Here is a 20,013-nt window from a genome sequence, read left to right as displayed (position 1 = left end):
CCCCACTATTTCCCCCTTGATTATTTAGTATTTTTGGAATGCTATTAGTGTCTTCTTTCGTGAAGATTGAAGCAAAGTATTTATTCAACTCCTCTGCCATTTCCTGGTTCCCCATTATTATTTCCCCAGCCTCATTCTCTAAGGGGCCTATGTTCACTTTAGCCTCTCTCTTCCTTTTCATATATTTAAAGAAGCTCTTACTGTCTGTTTTTATATTACTTGCTAGTTTACTCTCAAAGTTTATTTTCTCCCTTTTTTTGGCATCTTTTGTTGGTTTTTAAAACTTTCCCAATCCTCTGGTTTACCACTAATCTCTGCCATATTACATGTTTTTTCTTTCAATTTCATACTGTCCTTAACTTCCTTGGTTAACCATGGCTGCTTTATCCCCTTCCTTGAATCTTTCTTCCTCACTGGGATATATCTTTGTTGAGAGTCATGAACTATTTTCTTAAATGTCTGCCAATGGTCATCAACCATCTTTTCTGCTAAACTCCTTTCCAGCTGTTCCCCTTAGTTGAAGGGTCAGTCACAAGGGGACATAAGTTCAAGGTGAGGGGCAGGAGGTTTAGGGGGGGATGTGAGGAAAAATGTTTTTACCCATTGGGTGGTGACGGTCTGGAATGCACTGCCTGGGAGGGTGGTGGAGGCGGGTTGCCTCACATCCTTTAAAAAGTACCTGGATGAGCACTTGGCACGTCATAACATTCAAGGCTATGGACCAAGTGCTGGTAAATAGGATTAGGTAGATAGGTCAGGTGTTTCTCACGTGTCGGTGCAGACTCGATGGGCCGAAGGGCCTCTTCTGCACTGTGTGATTCTGTGAATATTAAGTTCCCAGCTTTGATCTCCTTGTAACCATGTCTCCGTAATGGCTATAAGATCATACCCATTAACCTCTATTTGTGCTGTTAATGCATTTATTTTGTTCTGAATTCTATGTGCATTTAAGTAAAGAGCCATTAATTTAGCCTTTCTACCATTTTTTCCCCTTTTGGCCCTATTTGCTGCTTTTTTTAATGTTTGTACACTCTGTCCCTTCCTGTCTCCCCTTCAGGACCCTCACATCCTTCCTAAAGTGTCATGACCAGGGCTGGATGCAATGCTCTAGTTGGGGCCCAACCAGAGCTTTATAGAAGTTTCAGCATAACTTCCTGCCTCTATTTATGAAGTCCAAGGTCCCATATGCTTTGCTAACCACTCTCTCAACATGTCCTGCCACCTTCAAAGATAGATGCACATGCATCCCCAGATCCTTTGACCCTGAACACGTTGTAGATCTGTATTAGGTCTGTGTATGCTTCCTATCCCTTCTGCCAAAATGCTTCACTGCACATTTCTCTGTATTCAATTTCATCTGCTACTTGTCAGCCTATTCTACTAGCCTATCTCTGTCCTGTTGCAGTCATTTAGCATTATCCTCACTGTGTCGTGAGATTTAACAGGACTGACCACCACGAGGCACAAAAAATCATTTATTTTGGGGCTAGCATTCAAACATGGGAGGGAAAAGTTTTGAATGAAAATGGGAATTTCTGTTCCCTATTCCTTTCACTCGCTTGTTTAGTTGCATTAATTTTTTATTAGAAGTTTACTCACAGATGAAAACATAGTCCCAAGTGAGCCTATAAAAGGTCAATGACTTTAACTAGAGACATCTGCCGATTTTGATGGAAATATTTTAGATAACTTTGGGTCTGATGCATGCGCCTATTTATTGAAAGTTATTTTAATCCACACATCATGAATATTTATAATGAGGAGGGGCTAAAAGACGAACTTCCCGGTCAAAACATTTTGTCAAGCTTTCTAATTTTGTTGAAGACAACCATTCGCTTTCAGTATAATGCATTCTGGTGTTTTCCATTTTAAACCTCCTCTAACCCTACAACCTTCTAAGGTCTCTGCGTATCTCCAATTCTGCCCTCGAGCACCTCCAAGTTCCTTCCCATCCCCCATTGGTTGCCGTACCTTCAACTATCTAATTCCTAACCTTTGGAATTCCCTCCCTAAACCTCCACCATTCTTTCCCCTCCTTTAAGATGTTTTCTATTGTGGCTCGGTAGCAAGCTACACCAAAGGTGCTATATAATTGCAACTCGTTGTTTTTAGCAGCAAACCTATTCAGATTCCAATGCAATAATTGTTACCCAGGGGGTTTTATAAAAATGACAAAGTTGAATTGGCACTATTGCTGATCAGTGAAGATTTGGAAGATGAATGAGACTGTAGCTGCAAGCAAATTTCAACTTAGTTTTTTGAGAATGTGACTTGGCAGCAGAACGACGAATACTCACCACAAGGCTCCTGCAGGCAGCTTAGACGTTCTAACTTGCAGGAGGAAGCCAAGCAAACTACGTACCACTGTGAACGTTCTTCATAACTACAACATGGAAACTATGGCAAGTTACCACACTATCACATTCTTTCTGGTAAATAAGGTAGTTCTCGAGCACCTTTCTATATGATGACAATCCTTGAGCACAGGAGCCAAAGCCAATTTGTTGGAAGCCAAAGTGATGTTGACGCCTTCATCTCTGACAGGGCGTTATGAAGCACTTCACACTCACAGGGAGACAGCATTTTCCAGTGTCAACAACCTGACAGATTTTTTTCCTTATTTCTTTGCCACGAATTAAGTTTTTATCACATGTGGGCCAACGCCGCTGTCCTTTCTCACATCTTTTGTGTCAGTTACACTCGAAAACAGATGCACGGTTTCAAACTTAACAGACTGAAGCTGAGGTATTCAAAAATCTGGCAGCCGTGGTTTTAAAATGCAACGCATCACATAACCTCCAAAACTAAAACAAGGCTTTAGAAGAGGTTTTGTGGGGACACCACCAGTTACTTCAAACTGTGCTTTTAAGACTTTTTTTGTGCACTGTACGGCATTAGCATGTTACAGAAACACACAGCATGTTAGGGCAGCATTGAGTCCATTGTGTCTGTGCCTGTGTTTTGAAAAAGATATCCAACCGGTTCCACATCCCTGCTTTCCCTGTAGCTCTGCAAATGTTTCTCCTTCAAATATTTATCTAATTTTCTTCTGAAAGTTACTACTGAACCTGCTTCCACCGCCCTCACAGGCAGCACATTCCAGATCACAACAACTCGCTGTGTAAAAAAAAAATGAATTCTCATCTCCCCCTCTGCCCTTTTTTGTCCATTGCCTTAAATTTGTGTGCCTTGGTTACCAAAACTCCAACCAGTGGAAACAGTTTTTCCTTACTAATTAAAACCCCTCAGTTTTGAACACCCCTATCAAATCTCCCCTTAACCTTCTCTGCTATAAGGAGAACAGTCCCAGCTTCTCCAGTCTCTCTCCACATGAACTGAAGCCCCTGATCCCTGGAACCATTTCTGGTAAATCTCCGCTCCCCCTCCAAGGTCTTGACATCTTCTCTGAAGTGTGGTGCCCAAAATTGGACACAAAACCGCAGCTGAGGCCTAACCAGTGATTTAGAAAAGTTTACCCTATCGACACTGATTCTGATCATTAATCTTGGGTCACTGCAGAAGCATTCTTTACCCATCAGGTAATTCATGAGGTACAATTCATACTCACATTCCTGCTTAAAAGTGAAATATTCCGTCAAATGCCGACATTCATGGTTTCCACGGAGTAAAAACAACGTTTTTGGATATAAGATTTTCAAGGCCCAAAGGTATAACACACACTGAAAGGTAAGAGAGAAAATAAGTGAATTACAGATAATATCATTGAAGAGATTGTACGTATTACTGAGCAGAGTCAACTTAGCTCACAACAGGAAAATATGGCCAAAGATCCGCTTATCTCATTGTACTCCAGTGCGGGTTGCTTTTTCATGTAAATCTTAGGGCACAATTGCAAACTGTTTTTTTGGAAAACCTATTGGAGTGATATACTGTCACCCAACAGGATCAGAAAAATATCAAGGCAAATGTCCCTGGGCACCACAACCAAATCTACCGCTTTGACTAAGTCTTTGGTCAGCGGTCTGTAACATCGCCATATGCAACTCGCTGCCCAACTTTGCCTAATAACGCTCCTGTGAAGTAGGCTGGGGTGTTTCACTAGTTAAAGTCACTATATAAATGCGAGCGGTAGGGTTTTTCAACATGCTGCTGTTTCAAAATGATTGTTTCAATTACAATTCATACACTTTCCCCATTTGAGTTGATTCTATGAGCTGGTTTTTCAAATTATTAGCTTTTCATGAAGAAGGTTCATTTGACTGCAGAGGAGCAACTGCTCAAATTCTTTACTCTTTCATAAAACAGATTACTGCAGGGGTAGGAATTAATCACATTCCTTCTCTCACCTTGGCAAAATTAAATCAAATGGAAGTGATGGAACGTCTAGGGGGATTGTTTCCAGTACAAATTTATCATGGAGTGTCTGTGGCACAAACAATTGATTTAATCTGATTTCAATTTCGTCAAATAGATACTGGCTGCACATTGTGACATCACTATTCCTGACCCAAATGGAGATGATTGGATAATTCCCCTATTAATCATGCCTGGGGACAGCACTGTGTAACTAACTGCAATTGATTTTACACACACATATAACTTGTATTTGTAACTATCCTCCACTCAATGCACTTTGTCAAAGAGATAATCCTGCATCTCCTGTAGTTATGATCAGGTGTTTTCATTTTTGCTGTAATTCAAAGAGACACTTTTTAAATAGATTCAGTATACTGTTTATTTGAGTGTGCTGTTTAAGTAGACTCTGTAGCTCATTTGTTCTAGTGCGCTGTTTAAAATAGACTCTGCAGACTGTTCTAGTGTGTTGTTTAAATAAACTCTGCAGACTGCTCTAGTGTGCTGCATAAATAGACTCTGCAGACTGTTCTAGTGTGCTGTATAAATAGACTCTGCAGACTGCTCTAGTGTGCTGTTTAAATAGACTCTGCAGACTGCTCTAGTGTGCTGCATAAATAGACTCTGCAGACTGTTCTAGTGTGCTGTTTGAATAGACTGTTGCTGAGTAAAGACACTCTGTCGACAAGTTGCAGAAATATGCTGAGTAAATAGATTCTATTTGCTGTAAGACCCATCACGTCCAACATATTGGTTGACAGATGCATCAATGTACAATCTGGATGTTTGGTGATTTATAGAGCTGACCTGATCTGACCCGATTAATCACTATCTGTATTCTGCCTGAATATCACACAACAAGATGCAACATCCCCAGATGTGATGCTTTGGAAGTGTGACATGTTTAAAGGCAATAAACTACATACATGTACTGGATGCAGCGCTTTTAATTATATATAAAGAGACTCATTGAGTAAGCAGGGCATGATAGCATTTCACATTTCATGAAGATATCTTAGATTCCTATTGACCCTACCCTTCAGTATCTTAATTAGACAGAAAAATACGCCTTGAAGAGTGGTTTCTGAGCAGGCAAAACCCAGAGTCTCAGACTAGAGAGAAGTAATTAGCCTGACTAGATGAAGGTTGCTCAAATGAGCAAGAAGTCATTAAATGAGGGGCTTCAAGTGAACTCAATTTCTAATGCGCATATTAATTTTAGTTCCCACACGGTCTTGGGCCGAGTCCAATACATCAGTCACCCCAATCTTATCCATGAAAGCTTGTTTTCAAATCACAACAGGGACAGAAATAATCTTAATTGTCTACATTCACTTGGTTTTTGAGATACTGTCGAAACTCAAGAACTTTCCCCTCCCTCACCTAGTAAATCAGAGGACCTCCCCTACCACCCACTACACGCTAATCAGAGGGACTCTGCCCAAACCCCCAGATGTAACTCAGAGGGATGCTCACCCCCTCCTCTGGTAAGTTATTAAATGAGGAGGAACAATCCTATTGCTATTGTCTATTTGTGTTTGAGAGTACAGTACAAGCACTATCAGTGGGATTACTGGCTGGAGGTTTCTACGGAGCCCATTAGTGTGCATTAGCATCTCGAGAAAGATGGTTCTTAATGTGGAATGCTTCAAGTATCAACTGTGTATTTTAATTAAGCTCCCCAGTGTCAGGTTTAATAATCTTTGAAGACGGTTACTATCCTTCTGCCAGTAATGTCATCCACTGCTGCATAAACAAAACTTTTTTTAATATAAGGGGCAATTAAAAAAAAGCTCTTGTAAAATTCTATTATTTTTAAAATATAGTAACCAGGAGATCCCATAAGATTCATGCTTGAAAGTTTAATGACATCAGACATTGTGCAGTGAGCATCTATCGAGCAAAGCTCGAGATGTTAACTATTGTGATACTGAACTGATGTTCCAAAGTGCTTCAGAATCACATCATTCCCCTAAATCAAAGATACTTGCATTTATTTAGCACCTTTCACAACCTCAAGACATCCCAAAGTGCTTTACTGACAACAAAGTGAATTGCTGATACGGAGAGGCGGTATAGATACAATGGGCCAAATGGCCTCCTTCTGCACTGTAATGAACCTAAAGTGTATTCTAAGATGGGGGTGGAACGGGAATTATCAGCCTCGTCTCCTCTGCACCTATCTCGTTCTCCCCATGGAATACAATCCATCACACTCACTCCAATGCTGAAATAACCTCTGTCCACATAGTCGCCAAGGAAGAGGTAGTGAGTAGATGCTGGAGATTCTTTGAAATGTACTCACTGGTAGGTAACATCACAATAAATTTGTGCATAGTAAGCTCCCACAAACAGCAATGAGGTAATGGCCAGGTAATCAGCTTTTAGTGATGTTAATTGAGGAATAAAATATTGACCCTGTAATGTTATTTCAGAGGAGCAGGGAACTTATCCTGTACAATATTTATCTTTCAACCAGTATCAGTAAAACAGATGATGTATTCATTATTAATTTGCTATTTGTGGGGTCTGATTGTGTGCAAATTGGCTGCTGTATTTTCTACTTTACAACACCAAGTACACTTCTAAAAGAACTTTGTTGACGCTAACGCACTTTGCGACGTCCTGAGGTTTGAAAGAGGCTGTATATAAAAGGATTTTGTCCACTGCAACTCAAAGACAACACAGAGAGGATAGGACAAAGGAACTACCACAATCTAAACAGCGGCCATAATGTAGAAAAACATCCCCGGATGTTTCATTGAAGTATGAAAAAAATGAACTTGGGGAAAAAAAGGAGACTTTAGAAGAGATGAGCAAAAGCTTAGAAAAAGTGGTGACATTTAAAAGGCATGTCTTAATGGGAGAGGGGAACGGTGGAAGGTTGGGGGAATTGCTGAGTGTGGGTCGCTTGGTGGTTGAAAGGCTGACTGTCAATCGTGGGTGAAAGCAAGGATGGAATTGTCAGAGGCAGATGTTAGAAAAAAGAACTTAGAGCCAACATCAATCAGCAAGGGTGGGAGTGAGAACATAGAGCACAAAAACACACCTGAGAAGGGCAATACTTGTTCAGTTTTGCACTCCAGCATTATTATAGAATACAACTTATTCTAACCCTATCAACAATAACTTGCACCATGCCTGCAACATAGCAAAACATCTCAAGGTGCTTCACAGGGGCATTATTCAAAGCAAATTTGACACCGAGCCACATTAAGGAGATAATAGGACAGGTGACTAAATTCCTGGTCAAAGAGGCAGGTTTTAAGGAGCAACTTAAGCAAGGAAAGAGAGGTGGAGAGGTTTAGGGAGGGAATTCCAGAGCTTAGGGCCCAGACAGCTGAAGACACGGCCACCAATGGTGGAGTGATTAAAATTGGGGATGTGCAAGAGGCCAGATTTGGAGATTTTTCAAAGGGCTGTGGGGCTTGAGGAGACGTCAGATATAGGGAGGGACAAGGCCATGGAGGGAGTTGAAAACAAGGATGAGAACTTATAAATTGAGGTGTTGTCAGACCAGAAGTCAACGTAGGTCAGAGAGCACCAGTGTGCTGGATGAATGGGTAATGGCGTGAGTTCAGATAAGGGTTGCAGAGGTTTGGTTGAGTTTGAGTTTATAGAGGGTGCAAGACTGGAGGCCACCCAGCAGAGTATGGGAATACTCGAGTCTGGAGCTAAAAAGGCATGGATGAAGCCTCAGCAGATAAACTGAGATGGGGATGGAGTTGGGAGATTATCAGCCTCGTCTCCTCTGCACCTGTCTCCCTCTGCCCATGGAATACAATCCCTTGCACTCACTTCAATGCTGAAATAACCTCTGTCCACATAGTCGCCAAGGAAGAGGTAGCGAGTCGATGCTGGAGATCCACCAACTTCAAACAGCTTCATCAGATCGAAGAACTGACCATGGATATCACCACAAACTGAAAGAGATGAACAGAAAGATTTAGGTTCTTGGTTCTACCTCCTCATGCAATCGGAAAAAAGCTTCCCTGCTCAGCAATATTATTTGTGCACAAAAATCAGATAAAGTTATTTCATAAGTTGGTAACTAGTTGACTCAAAACAATTAGAAATGTGGAATTGTCCTCATCTTTGCTTAATGCTACGCGATGTTGGCAGATCATGGGATCTCTAGGGTACTGTACCCCAAACAGCTCAAGTATATACCCCGAGGGATTGATGGTAGATATACCTGCCACTAAGTATTATAGAGGACAGATTTTTGAGACTAGCAGGAGCTCCATTCTTCATTAGATAACGTTTAGAATCTGACAGTACAGTACAAACCATGATACAGTTCCTAATGTCCCCAAATCTACAACAGTGACTACACATCAAAAAGTATTTCACTAGCTGTAAAGTGTCTTAGGACACCCTGAGGTGCTATAGAAACACCAGTCTTTCATTTACATGCATAAATACAATTAACTGTACATTCAGTTCTAACCACAGTACAGTAGTTCTTCAAAAATACAGGATGACTGATACAGTAAGGATCTATTAATAATCAGCCTCACACAAACGGATGACATCTGCCAATAATTATGGCCACCATAAGGAATTAGATTTTTTTAAGTGCAAAGGGAAGAATGAGTAATGACAGATAAAACTTGTCTTTACATAAAATCTTATTGTGCCTCGGAAGCATTTCAAAGTACTGCACATTCAATTTTCCAATGGTACCAGGTAGACCAGAAATCTTGTGCTGGTGGCTTCCCTATCTCTGGGTCAGAAGCTTCAGGTTCAAATCCCATTTCAGGACTTGTTGGCCACAGAAGGTGCATTCATAACATGGCCAAACAGGTTGATTATCAGCCTGTAAATCTTTCCAATACTCCTGATGTCAGGCGGTAAGAGTGGGAGAGTTTCTGGTCAGCCATACTGCAGGAGGCAACAGCAACCACTGCAGTACTTTGCCAAGTGGAATCAAGGACCAATCCAATGGAAGTTAAAGGTGGCCAACACCCTCTTTGAGCACAGTACCTGAAGGAGAAGGAGGGTGGCCAGGTAAAGCTCCATTTTGGGCACAAACAAGACGTTGAGCTGGTTTTATCACAGTTCAATTTTCTGCTAAATTTTTTGAGTAATCCATTTGCATTTTTTGAGTAATCCAAGTTTTCCATCAACCAGAGCAACTGGAAACAGAATAGAAGCAAATTATTTTTGTCCTTCACTCTTTCATGGGATGTGGGTGTCGCTGGCAAGACCATCCCTAACTGCCTTTGAACTGAGTGGCTTGCTAGGCCACTGCAGAGGGCAGCTAAGAGTTAACCATATCAGTGTGGGTCTGGAGTCACATGTAGGCTAGGCCAGGCAAAGACGGCAGATTCCCTTCCCTAAATAAAGACATATTAGATGGGTTTTTACAACAATCAATGGTCACCATTACTGAGACTAGCTTTATATTCCAGATTTATTACAACAGCTGCCGTGGTGGGATTTGAACCCATGTCCCCAGGGCATTAGCCTGGGTCTCTGAATGACTAGGCCAGTGACATTACCACTACGCCACCATCTCCCCGATAATTTTCTTTCCTTGATGTATTTAAGAAGTGATAACCTGGTGCAGTTTTATTAATTCAGCTGAAAATTGGCTCATCATTCAAAATAAGCATTTTTAATAAGGGTGTTCTGCTCTCCGCCTATGAGTAACCTGATTAAAAATCACTGGAAAACACTTAATAAAATCTCTACTGAGCTATTTAGTAGTTCAATTGGATCTCACTAGATAAGCTTCTTTGCAAATTAAGAATTTTTATTATAAAAACTTCCAAAACACACCAAGTGCCTGTGCGAATAAGAAAATGCAACTGGAAGAGCCATTCTTGAACAGGCAGAACTACTGAAACTCACAGTGCTCATTATTTTGAAGAGGTGTGACCAGTTTTGTGGGCAGGACTAGTTCATGCGAAGTGATTTTTTTTTTGTTAACCAGTGTTTAACGATTGCCCAAAACTCAGTTGCAGTTCAATATAAATCCTGCCCAAGTTTTCATGCGCTTTTTGCACGGGTTCAGTGATTTCACTCAGATCGCGCTGGTAGAACTAGCGGAAGTAAGACTCTTGTACAAGTTTTGACGGAGCTGAGAGGGATTTTTGTTCACATTGTTACTAAACTTGTGGGTCACACATCAGGTATTAGGCCCAAACTTGACTTCTTGTTCCAGTGGTAAGGTAGGGCCTTGATTCCCCATTCAAACAGCATTTATCAGTGTGCTTATCGACACCTTTTCAACTAATGAGCTGGAGATGGAGCAGCATTTACAGCAGGACTCAAGGAAACAATGTTTACTTACTCAGCAAACAGTCTGCTTAAACACACGACAGCAAACAGTCTACAGATTCTAATTTAAACAGCACACTATAGCAAACATCTCCAGCAACGATGTGGCCCACAGGCTGTTTGCAGCCTGCATGTCTTTCCTGCGGCCCACTCACTGACCTTCCCCATCACCAACCTTCTCCCTCACCGCGCCTCTCCCACTCGCTGACCTTCTCCCTCACCGCGCCTCTCCCACTTGCTGACCCTCCTGCTCATCAACCCTCCCACTCGCAGCCGCTCTCGATCCCTTCCTCGCTGCCTTTTCCTGAGTTCACAGTGAGGGTCCGAGAGAGGGAGGGAAGCTGTGAGTGGGTGGGTCGGCGAGTTGCAGAGTCAGCAAGGTGGCGAGTGGGAGGGTCAGCAAGGTGGCAAACAGGAGAGGCAGCGAGCAGGAGGGTCGGGAACGTGGCGAGTGGGGAGGTCGGCAAATGGGGGAGGTGGCAAGCGGGAGGGAGGCGGTGAGTGGGAGGTAAATAGATAGAGTTAGTAAGTTATTAAGAGTTACTAAGTTATTAAGCACATTAGTAACTATATACTTGGCATATTTGTACTAATGTGTTTAGCTTTTATAATCCTTTTTTGTGCTTTACCAACTAAGATACATTTTTGAAGAAACCTCAATGAATTTATAAGTATTTTTTAAATTCTACTTGTGGCCAATTAAAATTTTCCAGTATCCCAACTGGCCAGCGCTATTTTTCCTGTGAATACCACTGGAATATAAAAGCTATTTAAGCAGTGCGCTATAGCAATAAGTCTACAGAATCTACTTAAACAGCACACTACGACGAACAGACTACAGAATCTATTCAAGAGCCCCTACCAACTACAGAAAACAGAACTCGTGACTGAAAATAAAGCAGAGTCTCTCACTAAGAACTGGATTATTTATCTAGTAAAATGCAGCAAGTGGAGGACAGGCACAGATTAGATACGATGTTGTAAAATCAGTCCCAGTCACTTAGAGTAGTGCGGTCTCCAGGCGTGATTGACACGGGGGAACTGCACAGTCATCTCCATTCTGGCTGGGAATGGGGGTGTGACTGTATACAGCTAACATCCACATAATATCTCCAGTTTGTGTGAAACAAAACCTCTTTACACTGATGCTGCACTTATGTGAATGCACCCTGTAATGAAGTTACTGCTACATCGATAAAGCTTTGCACACAACAGCAACAAGATGCAGAAGCAATTAATTCTAATCTTTTGGTCCTGTTGCTTGAAGTGGGGTATGCTTGGCTGTGGCACCATGAGGATTCCTTGTTCCATGAGATCTTTGTTGTCAGCCTAAATCACCAGGGTCTTGGTTTAAAATGGAACCTGAATGGAGGAATAATTACAATCCATAAGACATAGGAGCAGAAGTAGGCCATTCGGCCCATCGAGTCTGCTCTGCCATACAATGAGATCATGGCTGATCTGATAATACTCAATTCCACTTTCCTGTCTTTTCCCCATAACCCTCGATTTCCTTACTGATTAAAAATCTCAGCCTTGAATATACTTAACGACCCAGCCTCTACAACCCTCTGCGGTAAAGAATTCCACAGGTTAACTACCCTCTGGGAGAAGAAATTCCTCCTCATCTCTGTCTTAAATGGGCGACCCCTTACTCTGAGATTATGCCCTCTGGTCCTAGACTCTCCTGCAAGGGGAAATAACTTCTCAGCATCTACCCTGTCAAGTCCAATAAGAATTTTATATGTTTCAATAAGGTCGCCTCTCATTCATTTAAACTCCAATGAGTACAGGCCCAACCTACACAACCTCTTCTTCATAAGAAAATCCCTCCATACCTGGGATCAACCTAGTGAACCTTCTCTGGGCTGCCTTCAATGCCAAAAGGTATCTTTCCTTAGATAAGGGGACCAAAACTGTTCACAGTATTCTAGGTGTGGTCTATCTAGTGCCTTGTATAGTTTTAGCAAGACTTCCTTATTTTTATGCACCATTCCCTTTGAAATAAAGGTCAACATTCCGTTTGCATTCCCTATTACCTGTTGAACTTGTATGTTAGCTTTTTGTGATTCATGCATGAGGGCCCCCAAATCCCTCTGTGCTGCAGCTTTCTGCAGTCTTTCTCCATTTAAATAATATTCAGCTCCTCTATTCTTCCTGTCAAAGTGCATAACCTCACATTTTCCCACATTATATTCCATCTGCCAAGTTTTTATCCACTCACTTAACCTATCTATATCCCTCTGTAGACTCCTTGTGTCATCCTTACCACTTGCCTTCCCACCTATCTTTGTGTCATTTGCGAACTTGGCGATAGTACATTCACTACCCTCATCTAAGTCATTACTATATATTGTAAAAAATATGGCCCCTGCACTGATCCCTGTAGCACTCCACTAGTTACACGTTGCCATCATGAAAATGCCCCCCTTATCCCAACTCTTTGTCTTCTATTAATTAGCTAATCCTCTATCCATGCTAATATACTATCCCCAACACCTTGGGCTCTTATCTTATTAAGTAGCCATATGTGCGGTACCTTATTGAACGCCTTTTGGAAATCCAAATATATTACATCTACTGGTTCCTCTTTATCTATCCTGCTTGTTATCTTCTCAAAGAATTCTAATAAATTTGTCAGGCATGATTTCCCTTTCATGACTCTGCTTGATTATATTATGTATTTCTAAATGCTCTGCTATTACATCCTTTATAATAAACTCTAACATTTTCCCAATGACAGATGTAAAATTATGTGCAACACATGTTTTTCAACCCAACTGCTCATTTATGCTCCAAACAAGCCTCCTCCCACCCTTCTTCAGCTAGTCCTCTCAGTAAAGCCATTTATATCTTTCTCTCGTGTGTTTATCTTAAATCCCTTCTTGCTAGAAGCAAGGTGAAGCTTCCTTCTAAGAACTTAATTTACATGAAACCAGCCTATTGCACTTGTTCAGCATCTATTCAATAACCTATTCCCACTATAACTGGCACCTTGCATGTAATCTGAAACACTAAACCTGTCAAATTATAATGAATGGTGTCTTTATTAACCAATTCATACAACTGAAAACACAATGCAAATCTCGCCTTTCACCCAGAGCAATCACAGCTCCAGTTCATGTCAAAATGGTAACCTTACAGCATCGGTGTATCAAAAAGCTATGTTTCTTTGGAAAATGTGAACCTACTAGCTTAGCGATGTCATAAAATGCCAAACTGTGCACATTTTTCAATATAAACACAAATATATCAAATATTGTTCTTCCACTTCCTTTATGCATTAGATACAAAAGTACTCTGAAGAGCTACATTGGTCACAGGTAGGCCCAGACCAGATAAGGAGTTCTCTTCCATAAATTGGGTCTTTAAGACAACTTGGCAACTTTCAGGGTCATTCCTGGTGTCAGCCACAGGTGGTAATTTCACTGTTTTCCATGATCTCTAGATGACTGGCCAAGTACCATGGCCACAACATTGCTGAATCCATGTAGGCACTCATTTACTGCTTGTGGAACCTTCCCTTGGCTGTCACATTTGCCTGCACAACTACCTAATAAATAATTCACTGGTTGTACAGTGCTTGGAGACATTTTGAGTATTGTAAGAAGGGATGAAATGCAAGTCCTTCTTTCCTTCCCTTCATTCACACTAAATACTTGAAGTCTGGGACATCCAAGTTAACATTATTTCAATACCAGAATCAATGATTTTTAAAAAACAGAAATTTGAAAATAGAGGTTTTGATAGAGTAAATATGGAGAAACTGTTTCCACTGGCAGGAGGGTCAGTAACCAGAGGCAATAGATTTAACATCAGTAGCAAATAAACCAGAGGGGAAGACAAGAAGATTTTTTTTAAACGCACCGAGTTGTTGTGATCTGGAATGCGCTGCCTGAGATGGTGGTGGAAGCAGATTCAGTAATAACTTTCAAAAGGGAATTGGATGAATACTTGAAAAGGAAAAAAATTCCAGGAAGAACATAGTGACCCAACTATGGAGATGGTGGATAATTCTTCACCAACCAACCTGGAGAACACATTGTTGGAAGAGTCAGAGACTGACTATCCCACTGTTATTGGGAGAAGTTGCTCTAGTTTAGTTCATGCGTTCTTTTTGCTGCAGTTCACAGAGATTCATTTTATATAGACTTGGTGGACTGATTGGTGTAACGTTTAAGTAGACTGCTTATGTAAATGGACTCATCCCACTCTGCCTCCAACTCATTTGCTGATATGCTGGTGTCAATAGACATTCTGAATTTGGAAAGCATCCAAAGTCAAGTAAACTAAAATGGTAGAGCTACTTAACAATGCTGCACATTACAGCACCTTCAAATATAGCAGGGAATGAGAGGGCACCTCCGACATCATCACTCTCTGCACATTTTCTGATCAAATCTGTGCCCAATGGAGGCTGTGATAGCTCTTGACGGAGAGGAGAAATTTGCCAAGGTATTCTTGCTTGGTAACACCTTGTATTTCCTAGGCGCTGACCGTAAAAAAGAATTGTCATGTCTAGGAATAAAAGCATGATCACTCAAACAAGCAGTTAAAAATGAACCTTCTGTCAGTTCCATTAGCAGAATCCAGAAAATCTCCAACCTTGTTTCAGGAAACAGCATTAAACCTCCTGGGTGCCCAAATCAACACTCTCCTTTAATTTCCTTTGAACTATCATTTTCGGAGAACCTTAATAGCATTTCACACACATTTCCAATTGTCAGTAGAGGAGAATTATGCATAGCTTGACAGGTATGTAGACCTGCGCAGTACAGGAGGCACTTGCCGCCTACACACACAGCAGCAAAGTTGAATCACATCAAGGAAATGAACCCATTTGATCTTTTCATCAAAAGTCGGGAGTCTGATCTTAAAAGTCAACAAGATGAAGAATTCACATCATGCAACCATTCCAATAGCACTTAAATATGCAATAGGTACAAAGTTCACAAACATTGCATAATACATGAGTATCCGATTTACTATTACTGTCTTTGTAACACTTCCTACCAGCATTTTGCTGCATACCTAATTTTAAATATAGTAAACAGAATTTAAAAATGAAACTGAATTTTAAAAAGCTTAATCCACAATATCCTAGCTGATTTGAAATTTCAGCTTTGTGAAAGGACAGTGAAAGTGATGGATGCAAGGTTGAAGAAATTGCAAATTGCTGCACCTCACTATATCGGAAAAGCAAAGCGCAGGAGGCAGCATTTAAATACCTCGATTCAAAATATTATAATCCAAAGCGCTGCTTATTATTATACAAAATCTCAAGCAAAATCTAAACTGTGTAACAATCTCTTAATACAAAATACAACAGGGGAGAAGTGGAGAAGATGTTTCGACTTATGGGGAGACATAAACCAGGGGCCATCAATATCAGTTAGTCACTAATAAATCCAGTCGGGAGTTCAGGAGAAACTTCTTTACCCAGAGAGTGGTGAGAATCTGGAAATCACTGCCACAGGGAGTGGTTGCGGTGAACACATTTAGGTGGAAACTAGATAAACACATGAGGAAAAAAGGAATAGAAGGATATGCTGATGGGATGAGAGGAAGAGGGGGGTGGGAGGATGCCCATGTGGTGCAGAAACACCAGCACGAAGCAGATGGGTCAAATGGCCTGTTTCTACATAATTTCTGCATAACTTCAACTAACATATAACTTCCATATAATTCCATGCAACAGTATCCCTCCTGTATCATAGCACAACTATTAAGAGTACAAATATACTAAAAATGATCAAATTAAACAGACCCAACTTCCATTTTAATCCCATCTCTTGCTGTTCAATTCAGAAAGAATGAATATAATGTAACACAACTAGATGAAGAAGGTATAAAGAAATCCATAGTAAATGGGTAGAATTTAATATTGAACAGAATTCTCAAACGAGTCTACTGAACCTTTATTGCATGGCTGGGAAATCAGTTTTGAATTATCCATGAGCCACAACTCTCCTCTAATGAACTAGTCACATTTTACAGAGTAACATGTTCTTCAGGCACTGGTTAAGGTATTAAATTAAAGCACCAGTGCCTCTAGGAATAGGCTGTACTATATCATAAAGCAGCAATGTTAATGTACTGGGTCCTGGCTGCTGTAGGACAATGTTAGTTGACTCTAAAGTCTAGTTGTTTCTTCAAACATTAATCGGGATTACAGCTGTCCAAATACTGGTAGGCAGTGGGTCACAGCAGCATTTCTTGGACATGACATGCCACCAGACCCTAATGTTAAACTCATAAGCTATGGGTCCCATTTCCCCCACCCTGTCCAACCCACTCCCTCCGAGGCTGACATTGGATACTTGTAGGTGCAAAACAAAAAACCGAAGAGGCAGACACAAAGTGAAGTAATTTAGGAACTGGAATGGAGTTCAGAAGTCTCCATAAAAATAAAAATTTGCAGAAGATAATGTTTTGAAGATTTATAATTTTCCCAAATCAAAGCAGGAAATATAAAAAACAATGACTTCAGAGAACTGTGATCAAGGAAAGCTCAGATCCTGACTCTGGTTTAGTATAAACATGGTTTGGATATCATTTCACTCTGAGCTATAACTGCATTACAAATACACCCTGAGCCTTGATTTTTGTGCTCAAGTCTCTAGCGTGACTTCATCCCACAAACCTTCCAACTTAGGTGAGAGGGCTGCAAACTGACCCAGCCTGACCCCTGTGTGCTGCTGAGCAGGCAATTACACAATGTCCAGCACAGAAACAGGCCATTCAACCCACCTGCTCCATGCCTGTGTTGATGCTCCCAGCCTTCTCCCACCCCCTCTTCATCTCACCCTATCAGCATATCCTTCTATTCCTTTCTCCCTGCTGTGTTTATCCAGCTTCCCCTTATGCGAGTTCTACATTCTCACCACTCTCTGGGTGAAAAAAAAGTTTCTCCTGAATTCTCAATTGGATTTATTAGTGACTATCTGATATTTATGGCCTCTAGTTCTGGTTTCAAGAGGAAGCATCTTTATGGCCACTCCATCTAAACACTTCATAATTTTAAAAGACTTCGATCAGGTCATCCATCAGCCTTCTCTATTCTAAAGAAAGGGAGCCCAGCCTGTTCAATCTTTCCTGATAGCTACAACTTTTCGGTTCCTGGTGTCACATCCTTGTAAATCTTTCCTACATCTTCTCCGCTTTTTCTTTAAAAAAACAGAATTGGGCACAGAAACGTCTTCGATCCAGTGATCCATTAATTCCACTGTTGGATCTGAGAAGTTCATTTTGCTAATACACTGGAGAAATCCCAGGGGCAGAGTAAACCAGCAATGGACGGACAGGCGGAAATGCTGTTCTCACTCGTAAAAGGATCAAGAACGAGAGGGCACAGATTTAAAGTGCTTTGCAAAGGAAGAAAAATGGGAAGAAAAAAAGGAAGAAAATGGGAGAAAAAAGTTTCTCACACAGAAAGTGGTTCAGGTCTGGAATGCACTGCCTGGGTGTGTGGTGGAGGCAGGTGCAAACAAGGCATTCAAGAGGGCATTAGATGATTAATGAATAGAGACAATGTGCAGGAGTATGGGGAAAAGGCAGGGCAATGGCAGCAGGTCGTAATGCTCATTTGGAGAGCCATGATGGGCCGAATGGCCTCCTTCTGTGCCATTAAAATTCTCTGATTCTGTGAAATCTGAAGCACTCGGGTTTGAAGGTGTAAATGCAATGGAGCCCTTACAGGTACCAGTGATTTCACAAAAGAATAAACCTTGTGTGTTATAGCAGTGAGCAAACTTTATCAGCCAATTATAACATGTTGTTGAAACTGTCTCCACTGACAGGGGACATAGGTATCATGTTATTGGCAAAAGAAAGAGAGACTAGATGGAGACTTTTTTTAAAGAAGCACAGCAAATTGTTATGAGCTGGAATACACTATCTATAGACTATAAGATGTAGGAACACAAGTAGGCCATTTGGCCCAACAAGTCTGCTCCGCCATTCAATGAAATCATGGCTGATCTGGTAATCCTCAACTCCACTTTCCTGCCTTTTCCCCAGAACCCTCGATTCCTATACTGATTAAAAATCCGTCTATCTCAGTCTTGAATATACTTAACAACCCAACCCCTACAGCCCTCTGCGGTAAAGAATTCCACAGATCCACTACCCTCATCAAAGAAATTCCTCCTCATCTCTGTTTTAAATGAGCGACCCCTTACTCTGAGATTATGCCCTCTGGTCCTAGACTCTCCTGCAAGGGGAAATAACTTCTCAGCATCTACCCTGTCAAGTCCAATAAGAATTTTATATGTTTCAATAAGGTCGCTTCTCATTCATCTAAACTCCAATGAGCACAGGCCCAACCTACACAACCTCTTCTTCATAAGAAAATCCCTCCATCCCCAGGATCAACCTAGTGAACCTTCTCTGGACTGCCTCCAATGCCAAAAGGTATCTTTCCTTAAATAAGGGGACCAAAACTGTTCACAGTATTCTAGGTGTGGTCTAATTAATGCCTTGTATAGTTTTAGCAAGACTTCCTTATTTTTATGCACCATTCCCTTTGAAATAAAGGTCAACATTCCGTTTGCATTCCCAATTACCTGTTGAACTTGTATATTAGCTTTTTGTGATTCATGCACGAGGGCCCCCAAATGCCTCTGTGCTGCAGCTTTCTGCAGTCTTTCTCCATTTAAATAATATTCAGCTCCTCTATTCTTCCTGTCAAAGTGCATAACCCCACATTTTCCCACATTATATTCCATCTGCCAAGTTTTTGACCACCCACTTAACCTATCTATATCCCTCTGTAGACTCCTTGTGTCATTCTCACCACTTGCCTTCCCAACTATTTTTGTGTCATCTGCAAACTTGGCGATAGTACATTCACTACCCTCATCTAAGTCATTAATATATATTGTAAATAATTGTGGTCCCAGCACTGATCCCTGTGGCACTCCACTAGTTACAGGTTGCCATCCTGAAAATGCCCCCCTTATCCCAGCTCTCTGTCTCCTGTTAGTTAGCCAATCCTCTATCCATGCTAATGTACTACCCCCAACACCATGGACTCTTATCTTATTAAGTAGCCTTATGTGCGGTACCTTATTGAATGCCTTTTGGAAATCCAAATATATTACGTCAATTGGTTCCTCTTTATCTACCCTGCTAGTTACCTCCTCAAAGAATTCTATTAAATTTGTCAGACATGATTTCCCCTTCATGAAGCCATGCTGACTCTGCTTGATTAGATTATGTATTTCTAAATGCTCCGCTATTACATCCTTTATAATAGACTCCAACATTTTCCCAATGACAGATGTTAAGCTAACTGGCCTATAGTTACTTGTTTTTTGTCTCCCTCCCTTTTTGAATATGGGTGTTAAGTTCTCCAATCCTCTGGAACTTTTCCAGAATCTAAGGATTCTTAGAAGATTACTACCAGTGCATCCA

The 20,013-nt window shown here is 41.1% G+C and overlaps 1 protein-coding gene across 3 annotated transcripts in view; it reads right to left on the bottom strand.

The window, feature by feature from the left end:
• Nucleotides 1-20,013, bottom strand: part of LOC144694479 (protein phosphatase 3 catalytic subunit alpha) — a 324,803-nt gene that overhangs the window by 127,160 nt on the left and 177,630 nt on the right. For all 3 annotated transcript variants that reach the window (XM_078564995.1, XM_078565086.1, XM_078565169.1), the window contains 2 exons: nucleotides 8,113-8,237; nucleotides 3,569-3,680 (listed from right to left, as the gene is read on the bottom strand). In XM_078564995.1, coding sequence (XP_078421121.1) covers nucleotides 3,569-3,680; nucleotides 8,113-8,237 — 237 coding nt within the window. The remainder of the gene's footprint in view (nucleotides 1-3,568; nucleotides 3,681-8,112; nucleotides 8,238-20,013) is intronic.

This window comes from Cetorhinus maximus, chromosome 1 (genome assembly GCF_964194155.1).
Source record: "Cetorhinus maximus chromosome 1, sCetMax3.hap1.1, whole genome shotgun sequence".
Lineage (NCBI taxonomy): Eukaryota > Metazoa > Chordata > Chondrichthyes > Lamniformes > Cetorhinidae > Cetorhinus > Cetorhinus maximus.
Note: the sequence above shows the minus strand (reverse complement) of the source record. Positions and strands in the feature narration are given on the sequence as shown.